The sequence below is a fragment of the Columba livia genome, chromosome 7, assembly GCF_036013475.1.
Source record: "Columba livia isolate bColLiv1 breed racing homer chromosome 7, bColLiv1.pat.W.v2, whole genome shotgun sequence".
In the NCBI taxonomy this organism is placed as follows: domain Eukaryota; kingdom Metazoa; phylum Chordata; class Aves; order Columbiformes; family Columbidae; genus Columba; species Columba livia.
This window is the reverse complement of record NC_088608.1, coordinates 27328924-27355901: the sequence shown is the minus strand read 5'-3', so window position 1 is coordinate 27355901 and position 26978 is coordinate 27328924. Positions and strand designations below refer to the sequence as shown.

Below are 26978 nucleotides of genomic sequence, written 5' to 3'. Positions count from 1 at the left end.
TGCGCTACCTGCGCGTCCGCGATGCCGCCGTTCCCGCCGCTGCTGTGGGCGGTGCGGTTGGCCCGGCCCCTCCCCTGCCCTGCCCGGCTCAGCTCAGCCCACGAGCCGGTCAGCGGGCTCCACCTGCGGCCGGCGGCTCCAGCTCAGCTCTTGTTCCTCAGCGACCGCGGCCGCAGCAGGACCGGCGACGCTCGGGCCGGCGGGTCTGCGGAAAGGTGGCTGCGGCGCGGCGCTGGGAGGCCGACGGAGGGAAGTCCGGGTTGAGCCGCCGTTGTCGCCTGCGCGCCGGTACTTGCCAACAGGCCCGGGGCCAGGCCCTGCCCTGAGGAGAGCGGCGGGGCCCGGGGCGGCGGGAGGGGCGTCTGCCGGGGAGGGGGCTCAGCCAGAAAGTCTCCCGGGGAGCCCGCGCGGTGCGGGGCCGGGAAGGGAAGGGAAGGGAAGGGAAGGGAAGGGAAGGGAAGGGAAGGGAAGGGAGCCGGTCTCCGCGGAGGCCCCGAACTGCGCCGGGTGTGGGGGTACAACCGTTCCGGGGTGGGAGAGGACAGGCAGGGGCCCAGCGACCTGAGAGAAGGTGCCCGTCTGTTTAAGACATGAAACATGAGGGAAAATAGGAAGAGATGGTAAATGATGTGGAGAGGTCTGTCTGGGTACTCACCTGCGGGGCGGCATCCGGGGAGAGAGGCACAAGTGCACTTTGCAGTCTCAGGTAATATGTTCCCTTCATGTGTACGTTTTAATATACTTTGCATAAGTATTTATTAAAGTCAGCATTGCCCCAGTTCAGTTTCAGGTTCATCATATCTGTTTTTATTCTACAGCCTCCTGTTAAGAGGGCAAAATGCTCAGGTATTAACAGCGCTTTATAGCAATAAGCAAATACAAGAAATAAACTTCCTACTAGAAGCAAACTATTTTTGCTGATTAAACAATGCTTTGTAGACTGGTTTAGAATGAAGTTTAAAAGTCTACAGCCCTATAAATGGATATAAATAGTCTTACAGATCACTTATTACAAATTTTAGTGCAACAGGACGAGAGTATCACCTTGAGGAGGTTCTGTCGATCTCCTGAAGAAAACAGGATTATGAAATCGTTCTGTGTATCTTTGCATTGTGTCTGTGACTTAGAAAACTTGTGAACCTGTTGCCTAATTTCAGCCAGATTTGACAGACAGAAAGGTCTGTCTGAAAACTAACAGGTGGGGGGAGGTGGAAAATCTGGAATCTGTGCTCCGCTGCAAGAAAAGGCGGCATGAATTAGTCCTTATTTGTTCTTTCTAGAGGTAGGTGGCTTGGCAATCGGTATATGCAGAATTCATCAGCCATTACACAAATGAGAAACAGGAAGAAAATTGTCTGATATGGAAAGTGGAAAAGAACTGTTGATATTGCTGTGGATGGAGAAAGGAATTTAGATGACAAAAGTTAGCTTGGTCTCGTATGGGTTTGCTACTGCAGCTTCTAACAGCACAGCAGACTTTTTTTTTTTAATGTCCCTTCTGTAGCATCATACTTTGAAGATCTTGAGGTACATCATTCTTCTCCCAAGTAGCAAGTTCTTTTCCCAAGTAGCAAGTGATAGGACAAGAGGAAATGGCCTCAAGTTGTGTCAGGGGAGGTTTAGATTGGATATTAGGAAAAAATTCTTCACAGAAGGGGTTGTCAGGCATTGGAACAGGCTGCCCAGGGCAGTGGTGGAGTCACCATCCCTGGAGGGGGTTAAAAAGGTGTTTAGATGAGGTTCTTAGGGATGTGGTTTAGTGCTAGAGTTAGGTTATGGTTGGACTTGGTGATCTTGAGGGTCTCTTCCAACCGAAATGATTCTAATGAAATGACCCTAATTTTATGATCTTCACTTAAGCTCTGTGTTGCTTCTAGGCCTGCTTATATGAAGCAGCCTTTTCCCAAATTCGAAAATTGCATATTTAAGTACTTCTCCATAATAGTAGTCTCAATCTTCAACCACTTCTGTTTTATAGGGTAAAAATGAATGTAGGGGTTGCACACAGCGAGGTAAATCCAAACACGCGGGTGATGAACAGTCGGGGAATGTGGCTGACCTACGCGCTCGGAGTCAGCATGCTGCATGTTGTCTTGCTCAGCATTCCTTTCTTCAGTGTCCCTGTTGCTTGGACTTTAACAAATGTGATTCACAACCTGGTAAGTACCCTCTCTTGTAATAAAACTTGAAAAGCTGTTAATACATATTTATTTGTAGTAGCAGGAGAAGAGTGAAATAGCCAGGCTGTAGGCATAATGACATCCATCTAGCCAAAACACCACCTCTGCTTGGCTTATCCGCTATGAAATGCCTTGGTTCCTTTGGGGAAGAGGAATCATACATAATCCCTTTGGGTTTAAGCACAAAAGATGTTAAATAGTCCTTACACATTTTATATATTCTTTACAAAGTCATTTAATCTATAATCTTGCAAATGTAAAATCATTATGCGAACTGACTTTTACATTGTTTTGTATATATTGGAGAGCTGTGCTGAATCCATAAAATATATTACATTTTTAATGCTTGGATATTATCTACTAATGTTTCTACATAAGTCTGTTAGTATCCCAAAGTGTTTCATTTCAGCACTTTACCTGTTTCCTTGGACAAAAACATTTGTGATCTTTTTCTTCTTGCTTTGCTTTCTCATCAAGCTAGATAAATTTTAGTTTAAGATTACTTCAGCGTACAACTTTGTCACTATACAGGACATAAGAAATATCCTGTTTGAAAGCAGTGGGGAAAAACTGGACTACTTTGACCCAAGCCCTGAAACCATTTGTTATTTAGTGGGTTGTGATTTGCGTGATGACTTCCGTATGCAGAAGGATTTGGAAGCTGAAGACCTTAAGAATCTTTCTCCCTCCTCTCCCCAGGATGCCATAATTTTGTTGTAATCATTTAAAGTAATGCAATATGTATATTGAACCTGCCAAGCTTAGAGAAAAGAGTCATAATGGAGCAATGAGCAATTTACATTAAACTTGAGGTTTGATAACTCAGCTTTCTAAGATAAATAGCAAAGAAGTCTTGACAAAAAGATAGCTTCTTCCTTATTTAGGAAAATGATAGTTCACTTCGAAGACTAATGTTAGGTAATATCCTCTGGAATCCTGTAAAAATAAATTGTTTTTTAATTTGAGCTTTTATTTTTATAGGTAGGTTTAAAACTAATAGTGGGATTGTATAGTTTTAAAACTAATAGTGGGATCATAAGCATCATTGGACCATTTTGTACATTATCTTGGACAGCATCAAGCATACCTGACTTTGGGAGATGTTGGCAGAGATAAGTACTACTAAATATTTCCCAAATGCCTTACAGAATTCATTGCAAGTAGATATAATGACAACAGCGATGAGAGTATGCACTGGCAAGCGGTTTTCTAGTGCAACACTAGAAGATGAGTATTAACTGTACATTTGGATATTTCAGCATTTAAATGGCACTTTTTTCAAAACAAATCCTTGAATGATTTGACAAGTTAAAAAATCTTGGATTTCCACTAATGGAAATCTCTTAGGTGACTTTGAAAGCATTATGATAGTCCTTTCTGCAAGTACCAGTGTAGTAAGCTTTTAGATCTGTCCTAAAAGTGCCTTTTTGCTTGTTAGTCAAACTGAGACAGTGCAAACATCATGAATTGAAAAATGAATTAAGCACATTAATCTTCTTAGGTTAATAAGCCTCCAGTCAGGGAGGTGTTTCAAAAAAAGTGAATGATGACGTGAAGTGACTTGTTCAACTTTCACCTCCTTTGTAAGAACTCAGAAGAAACGTGATTTTTCTATATAAAGCTCTCTACTATAATTTCTGCATGTGCGTAAGAAATGAATTAAAGAAAGAAAACGGCAGTCCTTGATATTTTCTGAAAAAGACTCTTGCTTGGAATTAGGGTGCTCTCTTTGACAAAAAACAAATGTTTGTTAAAACTGGAAGAGGGTGGACTCCCCTGTCTGATTGATCTTTGGGCCCAAACTGATCTTTCAGACCAGACCAGATCCGGCAGAAACAGCAGCGAAGAGCAGTCCGGTGTGGTTAAGAAGCAGCGAAGAGTGGGACAGATGGTGTCAGCAGATTGCTGGGAGTCAGCTTCTGAGCATTTGAAGCTACTGGGAGGCTGAGAAAGCTTTCAGAAGTTCTTGTAATATTGCCAGGATTCACAGGGGTTTTTGTTTTTTCCTTTGTGATGATTTTACCTTATAACTCATTTCAGACTTTATGCAAATCACTTCTTGTCTCTTCCTTCCTCTTCTATAATTTACTATTACAGGCTTGCAGCCCTTCTGGGTGAGAATTCATTTACTTTCTTTTTTTTGCAGTGCATTGAACAATGTAAAAATTATAAAAATAACCCAAACAAACAAACAGATGAAAGTGCCATTGTATTCACTTTTTGTTTTTCCCAGGGAATGTATGTGTTTTTGCATGCGGTAAAGGGAACTCCTTTTGAAACACCTGATCAGGGGAAAGCTAGGCTGCTAACACACTGGGAACAACTGGATTATGGAGTACAATTTACATCTTCAAGAAAATTCTTCACAATCTCTCCTATAATTCTGTGAGTTCAAAACCGTATTATGGAATCGAATTGTAAAACTATGATTTCAAAAGCTGCAACCAAATGAGTTGCAATTGACATTGAAAAAGCGTTTTCTCTTTTTCTTGCTTGTTTGTTTCTGTGTCACACACGTAGGGATTTACAGGCCATATAATCAACAGTTTTTATTCCTGGAGCTTTCAACATGCTCACATACTGAAGTCAAAATTTGTAAACAAGTTATTAATGGAGCAGGTTTTAAAGATGAAAAATGTTATGAGGAAAACTTACTGTTAACTTTTGAACTTCTTTAAGAGATTGTGAAGTCATAAATATTGAGAATCTAAACTAATTGCCTGTAATGCATGCACATGACAGCATTTATTAACCATTTTGCAACTTGTGAGTTCAGAGCAGTGTGACAGTCCTCTCTGAGTGGGGTCTGAGATTTTGCATGTCAGTTTTGCTTTGTACAGATTCTTTTCTGTATGTACTAGTTCTGTAAAAAGATGAGAAATTCTGCACGGCCTGTCTCTTGACAAAAGTATGGTTGTGTAACTAAAGGAAATCAGATAACATATTTAATATCCAACTCTAATAAGACTTTTTTTCTCTTAAGGAAGTCATCCGCTTGCATGGCAGGGTTGGGGGGGAAGGGAAGATCCTGCATCACGTTTACAATGTACACAAAGGATAGATACTGAAAAAATACATATAAGTCCTAAAAAAAAACCCTGCTCTTTCTTCAAAGATAGCTTCCCACTTCCCAGTGGGAATTTTGTATTCATAACACTTGCACATAGCTCTCTTTATACACTGATAATGCATAAGTAGCTGAATAAACATCTCTGTTATGCTGGGGGAAAAAATATGTGATAGCCTCATTTGTTTGACTAGTTTTTTCAAAGAACAATATGAAATTATTGGCTCAAAGCATAAGGAAGTTGTTTTTCTGAGACACGTTTCCTTATTCTTCCCCTTGTACAGGTTGTGGACTAGCTTAAAAGAAAAATGTTCTGGGAACATCAGCTAGATGGGAAGAGTTTTAAAATCATGCCAATCACAGATGTGCTCAGCATAAATGATTTTTGCACTGAAAAATGTCAAGTGTTTTGTCACTGAGCTTGCCAGGGTAGCAGAACTGCAAGTATTTTGGTAACAGATCATACAGCATTTAATACCTGTATCACAAATCAGGCTTGTAGCTGCGGAAGTCAGAGATTTGAAGTTGAGGGGTAGGGAGAAATGCAGGATGAAAAATACCAGCTGAGAGTTGCTTTTTAGCACCTTGGGAGGTATGGGAAGAAGATATTTAGTCCATAATTTTACTGTCTATATTCTTGAGTCTCAGATGAGATATTTAAAACAGGGGTAAGAATGGTTGTTAATAAGTAAAATATGACTGGTTACTAAAGCACCTTTTTTGACTATGTTTTGTTGGTTTATTTTTTAGATAAGTGTTAGCAGTTAAGCTTGCTCCCTTTGCTCCCGCAGGTACTTCCTGGCAAGTTTCTACACCAAGTATGATCTGACACACTTTATCCTCAACACAACCTCTCTCCTGACCGTGCTTATCCCCAAGATGCCGCAGTTGCATGGCGTTCGAATCTTTGGCATCAATAAATATTAAGCAGAAGGTCTGACACTGACTGCACCTGATGTGGCTACTGGTGCTCCCCAGGTGAAGGGAACAAGTAGTCTGCTGTGCCGTGTAGCTAATTGTATTCGGTGAGAGATGCTTTTACATCTGAAATACGATTCCTATTTCCTGCAGCGTTGTCTGGGACAAAAGATAAGTTTATAAGAAGATACCTTCAAGTACTTAAATGTGAATTGGAAACCTCTAGAAGGAAGATTTCCATGAAGAGCTGGGCAGGCCCAGCTCTAAAGCGTTCAGACTGTATGCCTGGCTGATGGAAATAAGGAAGATGTGAGTAACAGTTGAAATGGAGAGTAATGTTTCACAAATACCCAGTGAACCGTAACCTGAATGGTAACTGTACATACAAATCCAGGATCCTCAACGCCAAGGACTGGTGAGGCCACGTTCTTAGATAAAGTGTAAGTAGATGGTTTCTGCTGAATGGATTGTAGGTGGTTGTGCTTGTCATTGCATTGTAAAAGTTTGCCTCACAGTACCTACTGTGACAGCTGGCATAAACTGATGGTATGATTCATGCCTTATCTGTTTTTGTGATTTTATTTGTCACAGAGATTGAGGAAAGTCCTCAACTGTCAGCTCAGGGGATTTCTACATCAGCTTGATAGCTCAGTTTATGTACGCTTTTACAAATCACTACTGTTGTGTTTATTCCATTTTGCTTAACAGGACTTTTCTATGGCTAAATGGGACATCCTGAAAAACTGGAATTGCTTTTAAGATGTGGATTTTTGAGGATTTTCTCTGATACTTGACTGATGGGTTATTTTTGGTAGTTCAGAGGCCTGTAGTGGTGGGGGAAAGGCTTGCTGCCATTGTAAGAAAAGCAGCTTCATGGTAGAGCAACAATGTCAGAACACGTAAGAGAAACTCTGCATAGGTCGTTAAGTTAGAATAGCAGCCGAACTAGAAGTAGGTGAGTAGGTAAATCACATGGACTAACTGTATGCATTTGTGGAAAAAGGTGTAGGTAATTTGCATGTCTTGGAAACATGGATGAATGCTGTGGTTTAGGGGTACTGTGTAATACCAAGTAATGTTGTATATAATCAACTCTGCAGTGAAAATGGTACATCTAGAGCTCTGAGCACTTATTTCTGTCTTGAAAAAAGGATGAATTTTGCAGTCTGCCATACATCTGCCAGCCAAAACAGGCTCAGCTTTAAGAGAAATCTCTAGTTAAGGCCTGATTTACATTGTGGTTGCAGTGACATTGAGCTGGAAAAAAACAAAATAAATTAAAAATCAAAAATAAAATAGCCCCCGGTGGCATATTTCTTCTCTTGCTAAGAGAATTTTCTGGCTTATTTACTTGATTCGTAAAGATGCTGTTAAAAAAAAATAAATAACGAGCTATGAATTATTTTTTTAGCAGCTGGACGTAACTAACCGTGTTACTTGTACGGGAAGCGTTAACTGCGTAGTAGTTAATTCCTGCGCACGTCGCTGTTCCGTGCTGCAGTGCCGCGGATGTCACCGGCAGGGCCCGGGGTAGCGCCGGGGCCCCGCTGGCGGGCCGGGCACCCTCGGGCGGGTGTACGAGGCTCCTGACTCGCGGATTGGAGCCCCTCGCCCCGGAGAGATCTGTCGGGCGGGGCGCCGTGCGACGGCAGCCGCTCCTTGCTCCGCTCCGCGCCTGCGCGCCCGCGGCCCCGCCCCGGAGCCGCTGCTGCCCCGGGCGGGCGGAAGGAGCTGGGCCGGGCCCGGAGCCGCCGGCCTGCCGAGGGTGGCAGTGAGCGGCTGGGGCTGCGGCCGCCGTGCCCACAGACAGCACCGCTGCCAGCGAACCTGCACCCGCACTGCGGGTCTGTTCTAGACGTAACTGTCTGATTTTAAACAATGAACAGCGTTGCGAAAAGCCTTCTGAAATCAGTGAAACACGGCCGAGCTGCGTGGCTGAGAAGCAGCTCGGCTCACTCTGGGAAACAGCATCTTGGGAAACTAGTCCTGGGAATAGAGACGAGCTGCGATGACACTGGCGCTGCTGTGGTGGACGATGCCGGCAACATTCTGGGAGAAGCGCTGCACTCTCAGAAGAACGTCCACTTACAGTAAGGATATACTTCTCTCGGGGCTTTCACCTTACTCATGATTTTATTGTTATTCTTGTAATATCATCAGTATAAAAATCTTCTCCATGAAACTCAGTAAGAAGTGGGTAGGTGTAACGACCAATCTCTTGGGCCACACCATATCCCACTTGAGATACTACTAAGGGTGAGGAAAGAAATGCTGTGCGTTTAATAAGTTTCCTCTGGTATTTTTTTTCAAACAGAGACAGATTACTTATCTAGCTTGAATTAAAGATGAAGTCATTACTGTTAAAACCACCAAATGCTTCTATTTTTTAAAGGGAAAATTAGGCGGCTACATCCATTAACTGACAAGTGAGGGGTTGTGAATATTAAGTTACAGACATTATTTTGGAACAGCGTTGAGATACTTCTAGAGGTATCTGTAACAAAAAAAGGGCAAGTTACATCCCTTTCTGACCTCCCAGTGATAATTACGTTCTCTTCAGTGCAGAAGTGCCCTTCACACGGCATTTGAGAATGTACTAAGGAAACAGGCAGGATATGACAAAGTTAAGAGGTGTTTAAAACCTATTTTTATCCCATCCAATCTGTTGCAAAATACAAATGTAATTCTTTATTTTTACTAGAGCAGGTGGAATAATTCCTGTGGTGGCACAGCAGCTTCACAGAGAAAACATTGAGCGAGTTGTAAAAGAGGCGCTTCACGTCAGTGGAGTTTCTGTACGTGAACTTGCAGCTATCGCGACTACGGTAAAGCCAGGACTTGCGCTAAGCCTGGGAGTGGGCCTGCAGTACAGCCTGAACCTGGTGAAGGAGCACCGAAAGCCGTTCATCCCCATCCACCACATGGAGGCTCATGCGCTGACCGTCAGACTCACCCATCCTGTGGAATTTCCCTTCTTAGTTCTTTTACTCTCTGGAGGTCACTGCATCTTGGCAGTAGCACAAGGGGTTTCAGATTTCCTTCTGCTTGGACAGTCCCTGGATATAGCGCCGGGGGACATGCTGGATAAGGTAATATTTCCTTACGTAAGTGATTCTAAGTGGTTTTATTTCTTTTTATTGTAGTCGTACTACGTAATGGTAGTATTATTATCAACCTGAGGACAGCAATACAGTGCAATATGATCTTTACTTAAATTTTTCTTTTGTCTATTTTGGAATACCATAGATTTAATACACAAGAGGTTGTTAAAAGTCTACGCATACTATCAGTTGCAACACACGTAAATTAGTTACACTTCTAGAAAACAGATGACATAACCAAAACTGGTATTGGAAGTTCAGTTGACACCCATTATACAAACAAGTTGCATCAATTTCAGAAGACTGATAGTGATATTTTAGTGGATACTGTTAGGTTTAAGACAATACATACTAAAACATTTCTTAATGTGTATATTTTTTGGTGTGTTTTTAGGTTTTTTTGTACAGTTTGAAAAGCCTGGTTTGGCTTTCAGTTTTCTGGATCACTGAGTACAATCTGCAGCATTGGTCACTTGCAGTTTTGTTCTCAAACACAAGCAGAATTTTTAGACAGTATTTATGTGTAATAAAAAGTGGGGAGCAGAGTCAGAAAGAGGATTGTTGAAAGCTGAAAACAACTTTGTTCCTGTTTATGTGGTAATACAGTATGGCAGTCTGTGCGTGTTCCCTATAGCATAAAAATTGGGTAACTAATGTTTCCTGCAAAAATTCCTTGACCCTTACATGTGCCCATATGGTTCTAGGAAAAAAAAAGAAAATCCAGCTGGCATGCATCTTGTTCTTATTGTGCCCTGTTTATAATTTCACGTTGGATTGGATTTTGTGGTGCCTAATTTGACTCCATAGACTACAATACAGTGATGCTGTTACAAAGGGAATTAATTTAGCTCTCTGTTCCAACTCTGTTGTTTATTATCTCCTTAGGTAGCCAGAAGACTGTCTTTAAGAAAGCATGTGGAGTGTCACAGCATGGCTGGCGGGAAAGCAATAGAGCACTTGGCTCAGTCGGGAAACCGGCACCAGCACACGTTCAGACTTCCCATGCAACAGTATCGGAACTGTGATTTTTCTTTTTCTGGACTTCAGTGCCTTGTCAATAAAGCCATTATACAAAAAGAAAAAGAAGAAGGTATTTTTTAGACAAAGTCAGATCTAAACTGTGTTTTTGATGACCTATTCTCGGGAAAACCCATTTGACCGTACATTTTTATAGGTATTCAAGAAGGTGAGATCCTATCCTGTGTTAAGGATATTGCTGCTGCTGTACAGCATGCGGTGGCTGTTCACATTATCCAGCGGACATACCGAGCTATGCTGTTCTGCACAAAAAATAGCATATTATCATCAAAAAATGCTACTTTGGTGGGTATACATTTTTTTTTTTTCTTTTCATATTTGAGTGTATAGCATTATTTGGAGATGCAGATGCCTTGTTGTACTTTGTCCCTTGACAGGTGAGGAAGATGTCAGTACTAGAGATTGGTAAATACCAGGATTAAAGTAATAGTCATATAAATATTTACAATAAAGTCTTTCATAGTTCAGATTTAAGCTAGAAAGAAATGTTCTTACCATCTGATTTGACCTTCCATAAAAATTTAGGCCACATAATTTGACCTAGTGCTCCCCAGTGCTTGACAGCTGTTCTAGTTCTGAAATGCTTTTATTCAGACATCTCTTTTAGTATAAGCTCACTTATTGTACTCTTTTCTTAAATGTTTTCAACTTCAAAGATATGTTTTAATCTTCAAATGTGTTATTTATTGCTGCCTTCAGAACTTCATCCAATAACCTTTTTGTAAAGAGGATGTTAGTTGAGTGTGACCCATCAGTACTTAGGGGTAACTGTTTTTTTTCTGTTGGAAACTGTTGTCAGGTCGTATCAGGAGGAGTTGCAAGTAATCAGTATATACGAAAAGGGCTACAGACTTTGGCAGATGTAAATGATTTTGCTTTTCTGTGTCCTCCTCCAAGACTCTGCACTGATAATGGCGTTATGATTGCATGGTGAGTTGTTTTGTCTTCGCATGTGTTTCTATATGTTCTTTAAAAGTTGCATCAAAGTCAAGAACTTCTGTTGGGGGTGACTGAACCGCATGCGCATGTTCAGATAGTTATGACATCGATTTTTACATAATTGGTTTCTTGCTCAGGAATGGTATTGAACGGTTACGTGCAGGACTTGGTGTTTTACACAGTACCGACGGCGTCCGCTATGAACCAAAGTAAGTGACTCAATTTCTTCGCAGTCTTGTTCTTTGCTTATTCACTATGGCCAATGAAAGTGGAGGGAGGCGTAGACTAAAAAGAGTTGCAGAGGCTGATGAGAAGTGTCTTTGTGGTGCATATAGGCTTCAAAACTTAGCAGCACTTCCTTTTCATTGAAGTTGTGAAATAGAAATTATTGTGTCTGACATTTATGTTTGTTTGGCTCGGAAACTTAAACTACCATACATAATGACAGTTCTGTGTATTTTCCTATCACCCTTATGGTGTGGAAAAACTGGAGCAAGTTAAGCTGTAATACGCTCCCTCTAGCTGCTCAGGCACTGTAGACAAAAATCAAAATGTTCCCAGTCAAACTGTATTCATAATGAGGAATCAATTTTAAAACAGAAATTGACATATAAAATCTGGTAATACTGTTTTTTACTGACAATACTGATTTGTTTGTTTGTTTATTTGTAAGAACTTACTAGATAACACTTGTTCTATGGATCCCAGGCTTAAGGCCAAACAAAATCGTAGTATTTTAAAGGTATCAGCTGGTCTTAAACTTGAAATTTTTTTCAGGTTTTTCCCATTTTCAGCAAAACAGACTTGGAAGGTCTGAAGACAAAAAAAATGTTTCTATAACTTCCACATGAAAAATAATAAAATACTCTTCTTCAAAAATAACTTACTTTATATATCTCAGTGAATAAACACCAGGCTTTATTTGCTGTATGTAGACTACACAAAGAGATAGAGTGAACTTCTAGCGTGTCTTGCATTCACCAGTGAGATGTGAAACGAATCATCAGCTAAAATCAGAATCTACCTAAAACAACGTCCCCAAAAGATGGCTTTGAAATCACAACTGTGTTTCCTGAGTTTGGAATGGCTACAAATAAAAAAATAAAAACACCTTTGTAAATGTAAAGATATTTCTAGGTGCAGCTTCAGATGAACCATTTTAAAGGTCACACAATCCAACAGGGAAGGGAATCTGCAAAAATACTGTGACTCCTGTGCTCATTGTAAAAAGTGTCTCTGAATCTGCGTGATGTGACATTTGTTATTTATTTTTAACAAATACATCATTTTATTACTTCCTAGAGCTCCCCTTGGAATTGATATTTCAAAAAGAGTTGAAGAAGATTCCATCAAGGTGCCAAAACTAAAAAAGAAGATACGATGGTTGGCATCTTAACAAGTAACTTAGTAAATGCAGCTATAAGTTGTTCAATAAAACCTGCCAGAGAATGCTCTGTGGTATCACCAAAACGATTCCATTTACTGTTCCACAACTGTCTAAGAGTTCTAGGTACCAAAACAATAACCAAAAAACATCAAAACTGCACTTGCTAATAAATATAAGCTTACTGAAATGATATTATTTCCATTGTTTACACTTTATAACTTACAAGGTTTATATATTTATAATATATAACACACATAATGAAAAATGGGTTATTTGACCTTGCCTTTTGATAACCAGTGTAATACACTTTTACATTGTTATTCATTGCAATGGTATTTACTGGAATAAATGCTTAAGCACCTCTTCATTCTGGATTACAAGAAGAGTTTTCTAATTCATAATGCATATGTTCAAATTTGCCTCCATTTAAATGCAAACAAGTTGCTTTTTTTTTTTTTTTTTTTAATAACCCAAGGGCAAGACGTAACAAATTGACAAGGTGTGTACCTTATTTTTTTGCCAATAAATTTTTGAAAGGTTAAATTTCCCCATTGAAGGAAAAAAATTGGAAGAGTAGATAGTATTTGCGTTTTGATACGTAGCATTTCTTGAGTCTCGTTTTCATGGGATTTCAGCTACAAGTAATTTATCTTTTAGTAGTTTATCTGCAACATTAAGTAGCTTATCTTTTTGGTAAAATAATACACCATTTAATAAACTTAACTGTCACATTTCACAGACCCTGCCCAGCAGTATCTGTACACATCTGGCTCACTGATTTCAACATAGATGAAAGACTGGAATTTGTGAAACTAACAGTAAGCAAAACCTTTTTTCCTCCATATTATACCTCACCTGTCAATTATGCTGGTTTTTGGTGCTGGTCATACCTTTCCTGGGGTCAACAAGCCAGTCAGCCTTGCTGCTCAAAAGTATCTCGCTGCCTGCAAACTCTCTGAACATTGAGGATGAAATCGCTGATAAAATCCAACACAGATTTCCCATTGGGGGAACTGGAGGTCGAGTGGTGCCAATATGTCCCATGCCCCTCAAAACTACCCTTGTTTGGACCAGAAATCTCCTTGCATGCTACTAAAAATACAATTAACAGACCACTGTTATGTCTCTCTCATATCCACTATGTGTTTGAGTCTATACAGCAAATATTATTATATTTTTTAATTAAAAATACCTAAAGCTTTTCCAAAAGAAGCACATGGGAGCAATGCCCCAAGTTATTATATAAAAGATTTTCTGAAATATTTAGGTGGCAATACCTTGTAACAAGGAATTGGAAATGCTGTCATGACAGATTTCTGGTCTATCTCAATAAAACACATAAAACAGATTACAGTTGATAAATCTGTGCTCAATGTGTAGTTATTGATGGCCTTTTGATAAACTGATTATAGAGCATACAAGGTCTTGAAAGGTTTGTTTCACTGTCTCATTCTGTACATTTTTAAAATTGTGGCTGAAAACAGAGCACAGAAGCAAGCAGCGAAATTGCAGCTTATACCGTTTTGAAAGCAGCTGCTAACTTCTGAAAAACTACTTACAATCATCTTTGGTTTAAAAAAAAATAAAATTCAGTAGACTCGTACACATAAAGACTATGAAATATAAAATACCAACTAGAAATAATAGGGTAGATTTCTGGAACTATAATGGAATCAAATTTAATATGAATCAACTATATAGTGCTAAAAGAGGCATGTATTTGGTCTTTATTGTAGGAATAACACATAAGAGACAAGAAATACAAGGTTGGGTTTTCTTACTGCAGTAAGAGGCTGACTGAAACAATGAAGGTGATACACTGAAGAACTCCCAGTCTATTAAAATGTGTTATAAAACCAGTGTTCAGTTGTTCTTCAGTGCAGGAGGGATTAAAATATTTAGCTTAATTTGCAGAAAAGGCTTAAAAAAATGTTAGGAAAAGCTTTCTAATTTTAAGGAAGGGAAGTAAGGGAGTATGTTACCTATTGAAACGGATTGCTCAGTCACTGCATGCTAGGTATTAAATACTTCATTCTTTACTCAAATCAAGGATGTAAACGAGATGACCTCTGGAGATCCCTGCAGCCCTACACTGCCATAATGTTCACAATATATATGCCTTGTCCTCACTGCGTATTAACCTTCTGGATATTATTAAAACCTATAGAATGCAATAATTTTGTATCACCTTAGGAGTCATTTTGGTTTTTAAGTATATTCAGTAGCCGCAACAGTCAAACAGTTATTAAGTTTTAAATGTGAAAATAATTCCATCTTGAAAGTCTATCTTCATGAACTATGTTTAAATAAGTTTTAAAGCTGTTAGTAAAATAGAAAACATTTACTTAGAATTTAATATATCGTCTCTAGCAAGATGAACAGTTTTCTTACATGAAATAATACAAACACTGCCTCCTATACGACATTTTTAAGTTTTACAGGGCTCAGATAAGGGGAGAAAAAATTCCTCAACCGGTCTCTGCTTGTTTACAATTTACACCTTAGTTTTACAATGCTTTTGTAAGAATATTTTCACATGCTTGAATTTAAAGCATTGAAAAAACACAAGGTGCTATTTTGATGAACAATGCTGGTTTTATTTTTTCTTCAGAACTTTTGTTCCACTATTTCCAGAAAAAGTAACTGCATTATACAAAATAAATGGTTGCACAGTGTTTAGCCAGCAACCCTATATGTTGCGAGCAACTGTACTACATGTACAGAACTTTAACTCCTATTTGATAGTATTGTTTAATCTGTTAAAAACAAACAGACTGCAATCAAAATACATTTTCTCTCTTAAGCTATGAAAATCTTTATTCTTCTCAAGCTTTCATAGTACACTTAGCAATTTCAGTTAAGTAAAAGCATGTCTGAAATCAGAAAAGACGTCTATTATTTCCAAGTTGATACTATGGTACCTATATTACTGTGCACATCCCTTACCTCTTACAGTTGAATTCCATGACTAGAATGGGGTAACGTTCCCTACCTGGCATATCCATGTCAAACACATGAGCCTTACAGCCTGATGCATGACAGGCAGCCTGAGAAAACAGTTCCTAAGTCAGCAGTTACATCAAAACCCAGCTGCTACATCAATACAGCAACCCACAGAATTGTGGCTTCATCAAGCTTTACCAATGCTCAGCCAACAAGGAAGATGAAGCACAATTTTGATTTCATTTCACATTTAAAATGTTCTGCCTCTTTACAGGGATCCTTTGCACATCTCGTGGCAAATTAAACCTCATGAAAATGAGAAGCATCCCTCAGGGAATAGTTTATACCTTCTGAGGTGAATCTGTTTTGAAAATTCCTCAGACTGCTATTGTGCCAGTTAGAAACATCACCTAAAGGGGATGCATTTTTTAGGGCAACGCTGTCCTTATGATTAAGGTATCTTGTGCCAGCTTGTACAGCTCAGTATCAGCAAATGTTCTTACAGCACTTTCCTTTGAAAAAATAAGTACTAAACTGGAGCAAACTTGCTTATTCCTTATCTCTGATGCCAACTTCAATTTCTTACAATGTCTTCTCATACTTCATTAGCTATAAAGACATACATTTGCATGCGTTACACAACAGACAGCAAACCAGAATCGTGACCTTTAATGAAATATCCTTTACTGACAGAGTACCAACTATGTTCCCTCATGGACACTAAAATACTCATTCTGTGCGTATTTAAAAAGTTGACATTTGAAATTTAGTTCAAAAAACCCCTCAAAACAGTGGTAGCTCTTTTTCAGTTTTAACTCCACAAGATATAAAAAAATATGAGTTTGTTTGTTTGGTTAGTTGGTTTTCTTTTTTAGAAGTAGCAATATGACAACTGCTTAAAACACTAAGGTTATTTTAGTATTTAATATATAAAAGATATAAACATATAAAAATCTGTAAGATGTGATATCTAGAGGATATAAAAATATCAATGTCAGATTTGAATTTAAAGAAATTCATAAATTTACAGTTTTCTTTTCTAGCATACAGCTGAAAAAATTTACTTAAATTTGAGATTTCCATCTTCTTTTTAAACCCAAATAATACAGAATCAGAGTTCATTAGCCTGAGGTACTCCAGATTCCTGCAGATAGCTATGATTTTTTTCCAATTGTCTTCAGAAGCTTTTGCTCAAGAGCCAACCTCTGCTGCAGTGATATGTTGTTGTATCTTAATACTAGAGTTGCTTGCCATAAAAATGTGTTTGTACCACTTAAATGTAAGCATTATTCTTCAGTTTTAAAAATGTATTTGTCAGATGCACTTTGCTGTTGCATATATAACCTGAAGGTATTTTTATCAATACACTGAGAAATATGTTAATTAGAAAGTTAGAAGATTCTTTTGTCCCTAACAAGGCAAGGCAACTAATTTTAAACCTTAATTATAGAAGCATGGTAAATAATATGAATAAAACTATGTAAAATATTCGAAAAAATATATGCACACGTCTTTAGAGATGTATTTTAAAGAATTCAGAAGCTTGGAGCTCTTGTCATTCTCAGAGAACGCTTCAGAGTACTGAGGACTTTTGGAAAGCTGACGGCTTAAACACCACAGTGGAAGCTATGCTCTTTTACATATGTGTTAATTTACAGTATTTCAGATCAACTTATAATTTTGCATGAGATCTAATGACCTGTACTTTCCTGAGTAATAATCCCAGCTTCTAGGCATGCCATGTATGAACTACATGCAATATTAGGTATTTTTTAAATAGGAGTGTTTAGTACTTGCCTCCTGAAGAAAAACTCAAGAAGTATTTCCATCTGTTTGGGTTTTCCCCATCGGTATCAATATTAAATTCAGAAAACCAGAGCTCAAAGAACCCAACACATTTCTCTTTGGGCATATATGCCCCAAACTTCTGCCATGTAATCAACACTGATCAAAATTTGTCCCATTTTTCTATCAATGTAAGCTGGAGGGAGTTGACAAGAATTGTTGTGATGACAATTTGCATCTGAACTGATGGAAGGTTTAAACACCAAATTCCAACAAGGCTCTGTTTCTCAAGTAATTAAAGGGCAAGCAAGATACCTGGAGGGCAGATCTCCAAGAGGCAACAAGGCCCAAGATCCTCAGTGCTTTTTGGCTCTGGCAACCCAAGCCAGCTCCTCACCATGCCCTCCCTCCTAAAGCCATCACCTGAACCCTCTTTACAAGTGTGTAAATAAATAGACCATTCTAAGAAAACTCCAAAGATTTATTTCATTTGCATATAGGATAAACGCAACGTCTCAAGATGTAGCTTTATCATTCATCTACTGAAAGTAACTTCAGTCTGCTGCAAGTGTCAGATGCTTTTTCACTGTTGCTCTCTAGTTTTGCAATCCGAGATCCAAACTGTACAGCCCTTTTTGGCAAAATGGTTGAGGCTGTAAGGCCAAGTTCCTTGGCTGCAAGGCGAAGAATCAATTTCTCACCAATTCCTCGAGGTAAAGTCAAGTCAGCTTTTTCTGAGATGGGCAGAGAATTGAGGAATGATACAACATCTTCATCAAGAAAAGGAAACCTAAAGGAAAGATAAAAGATTTTAAAACTTCATACAAATAGTCTTGGTCTTCCCCTTTACCATATATGAAGACTTCAGGGTCTGTGTCAGTTCCTAACTATAGGTGTACCTTAAATGTTAGTGTCACAGCACTGAAGCAAGTCTCCAAAGCAGTTACACTGTCTTGGAGAAAGAAAACTCAGAAGGCTGTAAGTTTTCAAAACTCAAGCACAGAAAAAAACAAGCATCAAAACTGTTTGGTTTACACAAAACAAAATTTTTAAAAAATACAATGGAAGAGCAAGACAAATTTTAAAGTAACACTTCTCCAGACAACTTCTAAGTATTTAAAAATACTGTGTGAAGCTACACTGTAACAGGGAAAAAAATATTTACACAACAAATTCTGACAACATTCTGAATTCCAGGCATTCATACCTAATCACAAACATGATTAACAACATTACCTGTCCACCACTGCAACTGCTAAACTGATAATGTGCAACTAAGCACAGATTTGGAAAAACACTGCCACAAAGATCATATCAAAAGACCTTTCATGTACTTGAGTATTCTCTGCTACTGGACAACACCTAAGCATTTTTTTGGAGGTTGATTGTAGCATAGAGAAAGAAAGCACAAATTAAATGATTCTTTAACTACTCTGACTTAACCACCAGGAAATGCAGTGGTATTGATCATGCCTCTGTTGCATAGACAGAAATACGTGGCTTCTATGTTACATTGTCATTTCCAAAGTCATTTCCTAGGTGACCACACCAGAACACTTCAAAATTGTGCTGAAGACTGTTCCATGTAAAATGTTAAGATGAACTTGATTTTGACAATTTCAACATCTGCTGCTGCTGCTTAAAACTTCCAGATGGAAGTCTAATGTTCAAGTTGCTAAATTTCCTTAAGTACCTCTTCCACAGTACTACAGAGCACTTTTTCAAAAACAAAAAACCCCACAACACAGTACACATTAACAAAACTGCAACAGAACTTACAAGATAATAAAATGCATAAACGTTTCAAATGAGCTTTCTGTTGGAGTGTTAAAGCAGAATCTAACCAGCAAAAACAGTTTTGCTTCATGTTAAAACAATAATACCTGGCTTCTTTTCCATGATCACCAATAATCCTGTCATCTCTACCAAGATTTCTAGAAGAAATGCGATCCAACTCCATTTCAAGTTCTTTATTCAGCCCCTCTAAGCCATATTTTTTGAAGCAAACACGATGTCGAGAATATCCGGCAAGCTGTTCATCTGCTCCAATTCCTGTAAGCACAACCTAAGAAAACAGAATAAATCTTTTTTTAGTATCTGTGCAAGCTGATTATATGTAACAGCTCTTAAATGTTTAACTACATCTTAAGGAGAATAATGAACATCTTCTAAATATATTAACAATCATGATGGGATGTGCATTACACATTTATAGAGCCTGACAATAAAGTGACTAGCAACTTGAAGTAGGTTCACAATCAGACCTAAAGTACACACAAACATTTCTACCAAGGCAAGGAAAAAACAGGAAAATAATGTTGTGTGCATCACAAATACGCCAGTATCTTTGAAGAATGTCTTTGATAGTTTCTATTGCAATAAACAGTATTTGTTAAGCACCAGCCTTTATTAAAAAAAAAACAAAAAACAAAAAACAAAAAACAACATTGCCACCTATAATGCAGTATGTCAGAAATCCTAAATAGTCACCTGAATATTCATCTGGATTATTATTAATTTATCAGCTACTGCGTTAATAACAACTGCATTACACAAAATAAAAATGTGTCTTATTGTCTGTCTACTCAATTTTAAGTACATAAAATGTTATCCAGGGAAAACCAATACTACACTTGGTCCATTACTGTGCCTTCAACTGCAATTCGCTATAAAAGTGGAAATCTCTTAACAGTCAAGTCCTTTTTACTAATCTGACACCAGCTAGCAGTCAACTGATTTTTTTACCTGTGTACACTAGTAAGTAACTGATGGGAGCATGACAATTTCACGTCATGTTTCATTAACTCATTACCCATTTCTACATATTCTGGACCTAAGATGAATTTGCATGTTTTGCAAATCTGAGGTGCACATCCTTAAGTAGATCAGTCACATAAATCAACTGTGTTCTACAGCTGTCATTTTTATACGAACTATTGCGTTTGTTGGGGTTTTTGGTGGTGCTGGTTTTTGTGTTTTTAAGATGTAGCAATTAATAGAAAAGTAATAGAAGCCTCAAAAAGCAAAGGCAGCAGTGAACTGCAAACTCCTGAAATTAAATAGTTTATTCTTCTCTACACAAACTGTCAGGAATTGGGAAGTGAGTAATAAGAATCGAATTCCCGATAAAATAATCTAATTACTAAAAAGATTTTACTTCACATTACATACATAAGTTACAAAAACCCAAATAACTACTTTTTGTAGTTCTGTCATTCAGACTCTATAATTACAAAAGACTCCAAGTAGTCATCTTCTCTACCATTATTAATTGTGATTTTGTCACATAGTGTGCCTAAGTAACAAGCTAGTAATTTTACAGTACTTGAGATGCTGGCACAAAACAACATTACTTACCATCTGATTAATGTTTATGTCTACATTTGTTAACCTATTGTATAGCAGTTAACCCACTACTGCAGTTGGAACACCAAAAGTGACAATGATTGTCATTATTTTTTTCCTAGTCACACTGTTGCTCATTCAAGCTTAATGAAAAGCCATACACATTACATGACAAAAGAATGGAATGCAGTTTTTAACTCCAGAATTACACAAAGATTATCAGTAGAGATCTATTCTATATTCTGCCACTGAATTTCAGAAGCCTTATCAACATTAAAGACTCATGACAATTTCCGAAACAACAGAACTGCTTTAACATTCACAGGTCAAACATAATGCACAAAACAACCAGTACCTTTGCAGGACTTTTATATGGTTTCAGTTCTCCCTGGTTATTAATAAAACCTTCTCCTCTGGAAGCAAACCAAATTGCACAGCCAATGCTGTCATCCAAGACTGTATCCAGTGGATAAATTAAGTGCTTAATGCGTTGTTGTCTCATTTTTTTCAGTTCGTCTCGTGTAACATTAATTTCCACAAAGTTCCAAGTTCTTGAAGGGTTAATGGCTTCTAATTCTTTCAGTCCTGCCCTACCAGTGATTCTGTCAGGAACAGCAAAGCAAGATAAATGAGCAACAGTTTTAGCATCAAGATCTTTACAACTTTCTTGAGGACAAAGCAAATCCAGCTGTACTTCCTGGTTGGCATGTTCTTTACTGGTACGCTTTTGCTTAGCTTGTTCTTTTATCAAGAAAGCTACATTGAGAAGATCAATTGGTTCCCCTACAGGCACATGTTTATCAGCAAGAGCTGCAATAACCATCGAATCAATGCCACCAGAAAAGAGCACTGCAATGTGTGCTTTCGTATTAGACGTGCTTGGAACTAATCTTGTTTTCTGATCTTCATCTCTAAAGAGAGATAAAACCCGTCTCTTCACCGCTTCATTTAAAACATCAATAAACTGATGGACTGTTGTTTTCTTGCATTCTTCTGCAAGAAATCGTTGAAGGGTTTCTACAGAAACCATATGGGTTACATTGTTAATATTAGTGCCTGGACATTCACCTGAAACTTCAGCAATTGTTTTATTTAAGGGGATAACTGGTGCTCTGAGACATAGTTTTGATTCATTCATCATGAGAGGTACGTGGTTTGGTAAGTCTTTTGAAACTTGATCCAGGACTTCAATGAATATTTCTTCTACCGCTTTCTCTGTGCAGCTGTGCTTCCATGGAAACAACATTAAAGACAAAGATTTAGTTGTTGCACAAGCTTTGAGATCAATTTTGAAAATTCCAGATGCTGGGACTTCCTGCCATTGTTTACCTGGTTCAGAATAAACACTTACAGATGTGAGACAGAAAGCACCACCAACCTCATTATTGGATTGCCAAAGCAAACTACGACGACCAAAATAATCTCTACCAAACCATAAACTGTGTCTAGATGCTTGATAATAAATAAAAGACCACGGACCCCGAAGTGATGAAAAGAGTGACAAAATGTCTGCTTCACTACTGCATAATGCAAGACGATGAAACATTACTGCAGTGTCATTCTCCAAATCTCCTACATGCACTCCATTGAAAATTTCTCCATTCCAAAGAAAAACATTGTTATTGGCATCTTCCAGAGGCTGAGGAGTCATCAGTCCCCTCAAGTGAAGTACATGGCCAGAAAACAGACACTCGTAAGAGAGATCAGACACAGTTTTTATCAACTGTTGGCTACTGTCTGGTCCTCTTCTTCTAAGACAGCAGAGTATGTCTTCATTAAAGAAATCATGAATAGCATGCTGGCTACACAAAGTAACAATGCAACAAATACCACACATTGTGCCTTTGAATTCAGGTGGACTATTTCTTTATTTTAGTCTTTTCTGAATTTTCCATCTCCTGATGTGCCTTCTTTAATTCATCTAAAGTATCTGTGCAAGAAAAAAAAAATCATTAACAATCAATTTCATAAACTGGCAAGTGAGTGACTTTACAAGTAGATAAGAGTATGTCTAAGAAACTAGTAACTCCAGCCATTTGTTCAATTAAAGAGATAAACATGAAATGCTATGTAACAAAAGTGCTATAGTAGTGATGCAACAAAAATATAGCCCACTGTAACTTAGTCCTCTTTAATTATACAAAGATTAATTTTTGTTTTCCTCCCAAAGAAAGCCACACACAACATGTTTAAGAATTAGGGAAATGACCAACTATTGCCTATATAATTGGTACAATTAACACATTTGTAATAATAAGAAAAGTGAACTATCAATTAGAATGTCAGCACTATTAACTCAAAGAAAATGAAAGTAGAAATCTTCATACCAGATATTTATACTTCTAAATTTATATACGTTTCTAATGTTTGTTCAATTATCAACTCTTTATCATCCATTCTCCTATCTTCATAATCCCACAAATCCATTCTTTCAACTATGTGAAGATGTCTATCTTAGCCTTCAGTTTAAATTGTCATTATTTTCCTCCTACTCATCCCATGCAACTTTTAGACTTAATTTTTTTAAAGAGATAAAGTGCTCTACAGGTTCCCAAAGGGCATGGAGAACGGTGACTCCTCTGTGAGGCAGACATTCTCACTCTTCCTATATCTTCAGCACTTGCTCTTTTATCACATCCATCTATCAAGTGGAAACACTTTTGAATTTATCCAACGCAGAAAAACAAGCACATGTCTGAAGTCTACTTTGCATTTGATATACAGCTGCTGGTTTTTCATTTTAATATACCTTTGAAATCATTAACAGCTACAGAAGCAGCTTTTAAATAATCGTCTGATCAACTTTTACACTGCAAACTTACTTTTGCATTGAGATAGTGTTTCAGTTCGGTCTACAAGGAAGAATATGTTGCTGTTAGGCTGCTGCCTATAAACTTTCTGTAAAACAAAACCAATACTGCATTAAATCAAAGCAACCAACTCTGGCAACCACACTGCAACAGAGCTGATGTACGTCCACTAAGACAGTCCTTAACATTTATGCCAGAAGGGTAAGTTCTGCCCTGACAACACCAACATTTTAATGTCGTACCATCAAAAACATTTCATGATCAACCTATAACTATTCTGTATTTCTATTTTCCTCATACATGAGGGATCACATTATATTTTAAAACACATAGACATGGAAAGTAAGAATACTTAATGAAGTCCTCTGATCAACTTAAACATCTAAACAAAATAACTCAGATAAAACATAAAAAGGCAAAAAGACCCAACAACGTACTGTGCTACACTGCACAACTGTACAGTCATTTGGAGGACAAATTATTCTGAGGCCAACAGACCACATCTGTACAAAAATCTGTATTAAAACAAATTAAAGACAGCATGCTCTGATTTTGTTGCTTCCCTTGTCTCTTCTATACTAATTTCTCTGATGCTAAAATGAAACAGTCAAAAGCAAATTTGTAAATATTTACCCGGTTCTTCTTCAAATTAGAAAGCTCATCAACTACAACCTTCTGCTCTTTAATCTGAAAGACAAAAGACACAATTCATTTTAATTATTAAAAATAAACCACTGTTTTACAATCCTGGAGATGAACACAATGATATTTTAAGACAGCTACAATGCATATATAGCTGCTTTTCTCCAAATGGACCATGGAAGACAAAGATATAAAAATGAAATACTAAATAACTGCTCTAGAAACCAGTTATCTTGCATGGATTGATGCAAGCAAAAGCAATCAGTACTGGGAAACCAGAGCGCCTCTAGCTATTTATAATCAGAGATCACATTTTTCTAATAAAATGTCAAATCACTTTAGAAAACAAAATGTTGCATACTATCTACAATAAACTTTATAATCATGGGTATTCTCCAGATTCAAAATGAAACCAATAAAACCCTAAAACTGTGTTAAGAGCAACAGAAGCCTCCCTATTGCTCTGGAGTTTGGCACAAATTTCCTTAGTGGAATTTACCACCGTTCAACGGCACGGGCAGAGATGGCAGCCATTCCCGTTTTCTTCTACAATGAGAGCTGCCAATGCTAAAGAGCAGTCAAGAGGACCATAAAAGCCACAAAATGGATCAAAATCTGGTCAGTGGGCATTTATCACTTTTTGTTAGAAACAAACCATACGGTTTTCTTTGTTCTTCCTTTGTGTCTCCTACAACCAGTGCAACAGTACAAAGTTGCCTAGAGCCAGGTTAGCCAAACAGAGTGCGGCATACAGAAGACAACTTTTCCAGCAGCAACATCAATATCTTATTTATACGATTCCAACAGACAAAACAGCAACGTCATTTTTTGCCACAGACTAAACCAGCCACATAACAGAAATTACACTCTGCAATACTATTATATCCTAGGCAATCAAAAATACCACTGAGTTTATATCACATGGCCATATAGAAAGGAAGTCATTTTTTGAGGGAAAGCAGTTCCAGAGGACTTGGCAGATTTAATATTAAACAGCGCTGTTGGCACCATGGAAAGCAGTAGATTTATGAGTGCCAGCCTCCGTGACTGAAGTCTCCTGGGACTTTTTGAGCACATACAGCCCAAACAGATGTTACAGAGAAAAACCTCACTGCGACTCACCTGACATTTCAAGCACTAAGAACCGAAAAAACACTTTGAGAAGAGCTAACAGCAACACTGACAAGCCCTCGTTATACGACAGAGGGCCCAGCCGAGCCCTACAACGAAAACCCGCATCAACCAGGGCCTCGGCTTCCTCACAGGACTCGCCCTCCTGCACACCCGAGGCCACAGGCTTCGCAGGGCCGTTCCCCCCGGCAGCGCGGCCCGGGATGCGCCTCAGCCCGCCCCTCACCGCCAACAACACCGCGGAGATACGGGGGACCGCGTCCCAGCAACAAGCCGCCCCAGCTCACCTTCCGGCTCAGCTCGTCCTTGTGGCGCAGCTTCGCGCTGTCCCCCCCCTCCTCTTGCCGCGGCGGCCGGCCCGACATAGCCCCACGCGCACGAACCCCTCACTGCACCACCTCCCAACCGCCGTGAGCCTGCGCACAGCGCCCGGCGGGGAGCGTGTGCGCATGCGTGCGGCAGGGCCAGGCGGAGGGCCAATCAGCGGGCGTAGCTAGGCACGCTGAGGCGGTTGGCGCCGTTGGCGGTAACGGCTGAGGGACTCGCTCCGCCCGGCACCTCCGCCGTCCGTGACGGGCGCTGCGAGACAGTCTGGCCCGGTGAAACGGTCCCTGGGAGAGCTGCCACCTGCTCTGCCAGGCCATTGGCAAGACGAAGTGAATAGACTGTTCGGAATGAGCGCTGGACACGGCCTTGTGGAGTGTGAAGGGTAAAAATAAATAAATAAATAAATAGAAAAAGAAAAAGAAGCGCTTTGCCGTGGAACTGTTTGGTGTGGCGGTAACCCTGGACCGGAGTCAGGCAGCTTGTTGTGAAATGCCTTGCAGCAGTTTGTTTAAAGGTATTCCAGAGGAGATACAGATTATATAATATTTACAGGCATCAAGATTGTTTGTTTTCCTCTTTGGGAGGTTCATCTTAATATTTCTCTGCCTCATCCGTTTTACTATAGATATATTGCAGTGACACATCTGTTTTCCTGTCTTTCTAAATACATCAGGGAAGTTGTTTAAGTGGCAGAATAATGACAACACAAGGGCAGATTATATTATCATGACTTGCTATCATAAATAAATATAGGCAGAGAAATAGTAAAAGGAGCCAATGACTATGATAAGAAGCTTTTGAAAATGTCTTCCAGTAGCACCAATGAGGAACAAAAAAATAAGATACAGTATGTTTTACTTATGAAAGGAATTATATGCTCTGACCACTGAGTTAATTGGTGAATTAATTGCACATTGGAGGAAAACAGAAACCTGCTGATCTTCATAGAAAATAGATCAAATATTTATTAATGAGTATGAATATCATAGTAATATATTAATGAGTAATTGGTATCATTGCGGAGTTTGAGTAAGACTTTGTCCAGGTGGTTGATGTAGGAACATTACAGTTGTTTGGTCTTGTATTATCCCTTTTCCTCTTTTTAAATATTGTGTGTAATTACTCTAATTACTCAAGAGCCATTCCAAACTTATAGACTACTACTGATAGCTCAGTTGGGGTAGAAATCTCATAAAATCCTACAAGTCCTTATGCTACTGACTGTACTGCAAGTATTGTGCAAGTCTTCATGAATTATTTGAAGTATTTGCTACTCTAGTAAGTGAGGTAGGAGGATTGACTTTTGCTGCTTTGTGGCTCACATAATTATGTGTGTTATGTATTTTGATAACACTTAAGAGTATA

General features: G+C 38.7%; 5 protein-coding genes across 11 annotated transcripts in view; 2 read left to right on the top strand and 3 right to left on the bottom strand.

The window, feature by feature from the left end:
• Positions 1-151, bottom strand: part of PMS1 (PMS1 homolog 1, mismatch repair system component) — a 43196-nt gene extending 43045 nt beyond the window's left edge. Inside the window, exon 1 of the mRNA XM_065069849.1 lies at positions 9-151. The gene's annotated coding sequence lies outside the window, so the exon portion shown is untranslated. The remainder of the gene's footprint in view (positions 1-8) is intronic.
• On the top strand, positions 99-7461 carry ORMDL1 (ORMDL sphingolipid biosynthesis regulator 1). Of its 4 annotated transcripts, XR_002412624.2 has the most exons (5): positions 536-706; positions 1979-2159; positions 4414-4565; positions 6039-6225; positions 6319-7461. XR_002412624.2 is itself a non-coding variant. In XM_065069878.1 (4 exons), the coding sequence occupies exons 2-4, from the start codon at positions 1986-1988 to the stop codon at positions 6172-6174; spliced, it is 462 nt and encodes a 153-aa protein (XP_064925950.1). In that variant the 5' UTR covers positions 99-288; positions 1979-1985; the 3' UTR covers positions 6175-7461. The 4 variants fall into 4 exon arrangements, 3 of the variants coding, with proteins under 3 accessions (XP_064925950.1, XP_064925949.1, XP_005501775.2); XM_065069878.1 differs by lacking the exon at positions 536-706 and adding an exon at positions 99-288 and having other exon boundaries at positions 6039-7461; XM_065069877.1 differs by lacking the exon at positions 4414-4565 and adding an exon at positions 4278-4294 and having other exon boundaries at positions 480-706; positions 6039-7461.
• A 257-nt stretch (positions 7462-7718) lies between these two features.
• OSGEPL1 (O-sialoglycoprotein endopeptidase like 1) lies at positions 7719-14807 on the top strand. 4 transcript variants are annotated; one of them, XM_065069863.1, is made up of 8 exons: positions 7719-8255; positions 8872-9254; positions 10152-10356; positions 10441-10589; positions 11104-11234; positions 11381-11452; positions 12546-12626; positions 13370-14807. In XM_065069863.1, coding segments are annotated over exons 1-8 (1104 nt in total). In that variant the 5' UTR covers positions 7719-8173; the 3' UTR covers positions 13371-14807. The 4 variants fall into 4 exon arrangements, with proteins under 4 accessions (XP_064925935.1, XP_064925934.1, XP_021142370.2 ...); XM_065069862.1 differs by having other exon boundaries at positions 8867-9254; XM_021286695.2 differs by having other exon boundaries at positions 12546-13992.
• Positions 14808-17821: 3014 nt separating this feature from the next.
• Positions 17822-22540, bottom strand: ASNSD1 (asparagine synthetase domain containing 1). Its single transcript, XM_065069855.1, has 3 exons — positions 21059-22540; positions 19242-19423; positions 17822-18148 (listed from the first exon to the last, which is right to left on the bottom strand). The coding sequence occupies exons 1-3, from the start codon at positions 22538-22540 to the stop codon at positions 17890-17892; spliced, it is 1923 nt and encodes a 640-aa protein (XP_064925927.1). The 3' UTR covers positions 17822-17889.
• A 12-nt stretch (positions 22541-22552) lies between these two features.
• On the bottom strand, positions 22553-25801 carry ASDURF (ASNSD1 upstream open reading frame). Its single transcript, XM_005501721.3, has 4 exons — positions 25574-25801; positions 24147-24200; positions 23526-23601; positions 22553-22633 (listed from the first exon to the last, which is right to left on the bottom strand). The coding sequence occupies exons 1-4, from the start codon at positions 25649-25651 to the stop codon at positions 22563-22565; spliced, it is 279 nt and encodes a 92-aa protein (XP_005501778.2). The 5' UTR covers positions 25652-25801; the 3' UTR covers positions 22553-22562.
• Between the last annotated feature and the right edge of the window lie 1177 nt (positions 25802-26978).

Bases quoted from the DNA above. Each gene is read 5' to 3' on its own strand.
- ASDURF (XM_005501721.3), bottom strand. From the start codon at position 25,651: ATGTCGGGCCGGCCGCCGCGGCAAGAGGAGGGGGGGGACAGCGCGAAG. The intron at 24,201-25,573 runs GTGAGCTGGGGC...TTTGTCTTTCAG, and splicing joins AGGACGAGCTGAGCCGGAAG to ATTAAAGAGCAGAAGGTTGT. The intron at 23,602-24,146 runs GTAAATATTTAC...TTTGTTTTACAG, and splicing joins CTAATTTGAAGAAGAACCGG to AAAGTTTATAGGCAGCAGCC.
- ASNSD1 (XM_065069855.1), bottom strand. From the start codon at position 22,540: ATGTGTGGTATTTGTTGCATTGTTACTTTGTGTAGCCAGCATGCTATT. The intron at 19,424-21,058 runs GTACTGGTTGTT...CTGTTTTCTTAG, and splicing joins CATATAAAAGTCCTGCAAAG to GTTGTGCTTACAGGAATTGG. The intron at 18,149-19,241 runs GTATTATTGTTT...TCTTTCCTTTAG, and splicing joins GATCATGGAAAAGAAGCCAG to GTTTCCTTTTCTTGATGAAG.
- OSGEPL1 (XM_005501719.3), top strand. From the start codon at position 8,044: ATGAACAGCGTTGCGAAAAGCCTTCTGAAATCAGTGAAACACGGCCGA. The intron at 8,256-8,866 runs GTAAGGATATAC...TATTTTTACTAG, and splicing joins CAGAAGAACGTCCACTTACA to AGCAGGTGGAATAATTCCTG. The intron at 9,255-10,151 runs GTAATATTTCCT...TTATCTCCTTAG, and splicing joins CGGGGGACATGCTGGATAAG to GTAGCCAGAAGACTGTCTTT.
- ORMDL1 (XM_005501718.3), top strand. From the start codon at position 618: ATGGTAAATGATGTGGAGAGGTCTGTCTGGGTACTCACCTGCGGGGCG. The intron at 707-1,978 runs GTAATATGTTCC...TCTGTTTTATAG, and splicing joins AGTGCACTTTGCAGTCTCAG to GGTAAAAATGAATGTAGGGG. The intron at 4,566-6,038 runs GTGAGTTCAAAA...TTGCTCCCGCAG, and splicing joins ACAATCTCTCCTATAATTCT to GTACTTCCTGGCAAGTTTCT.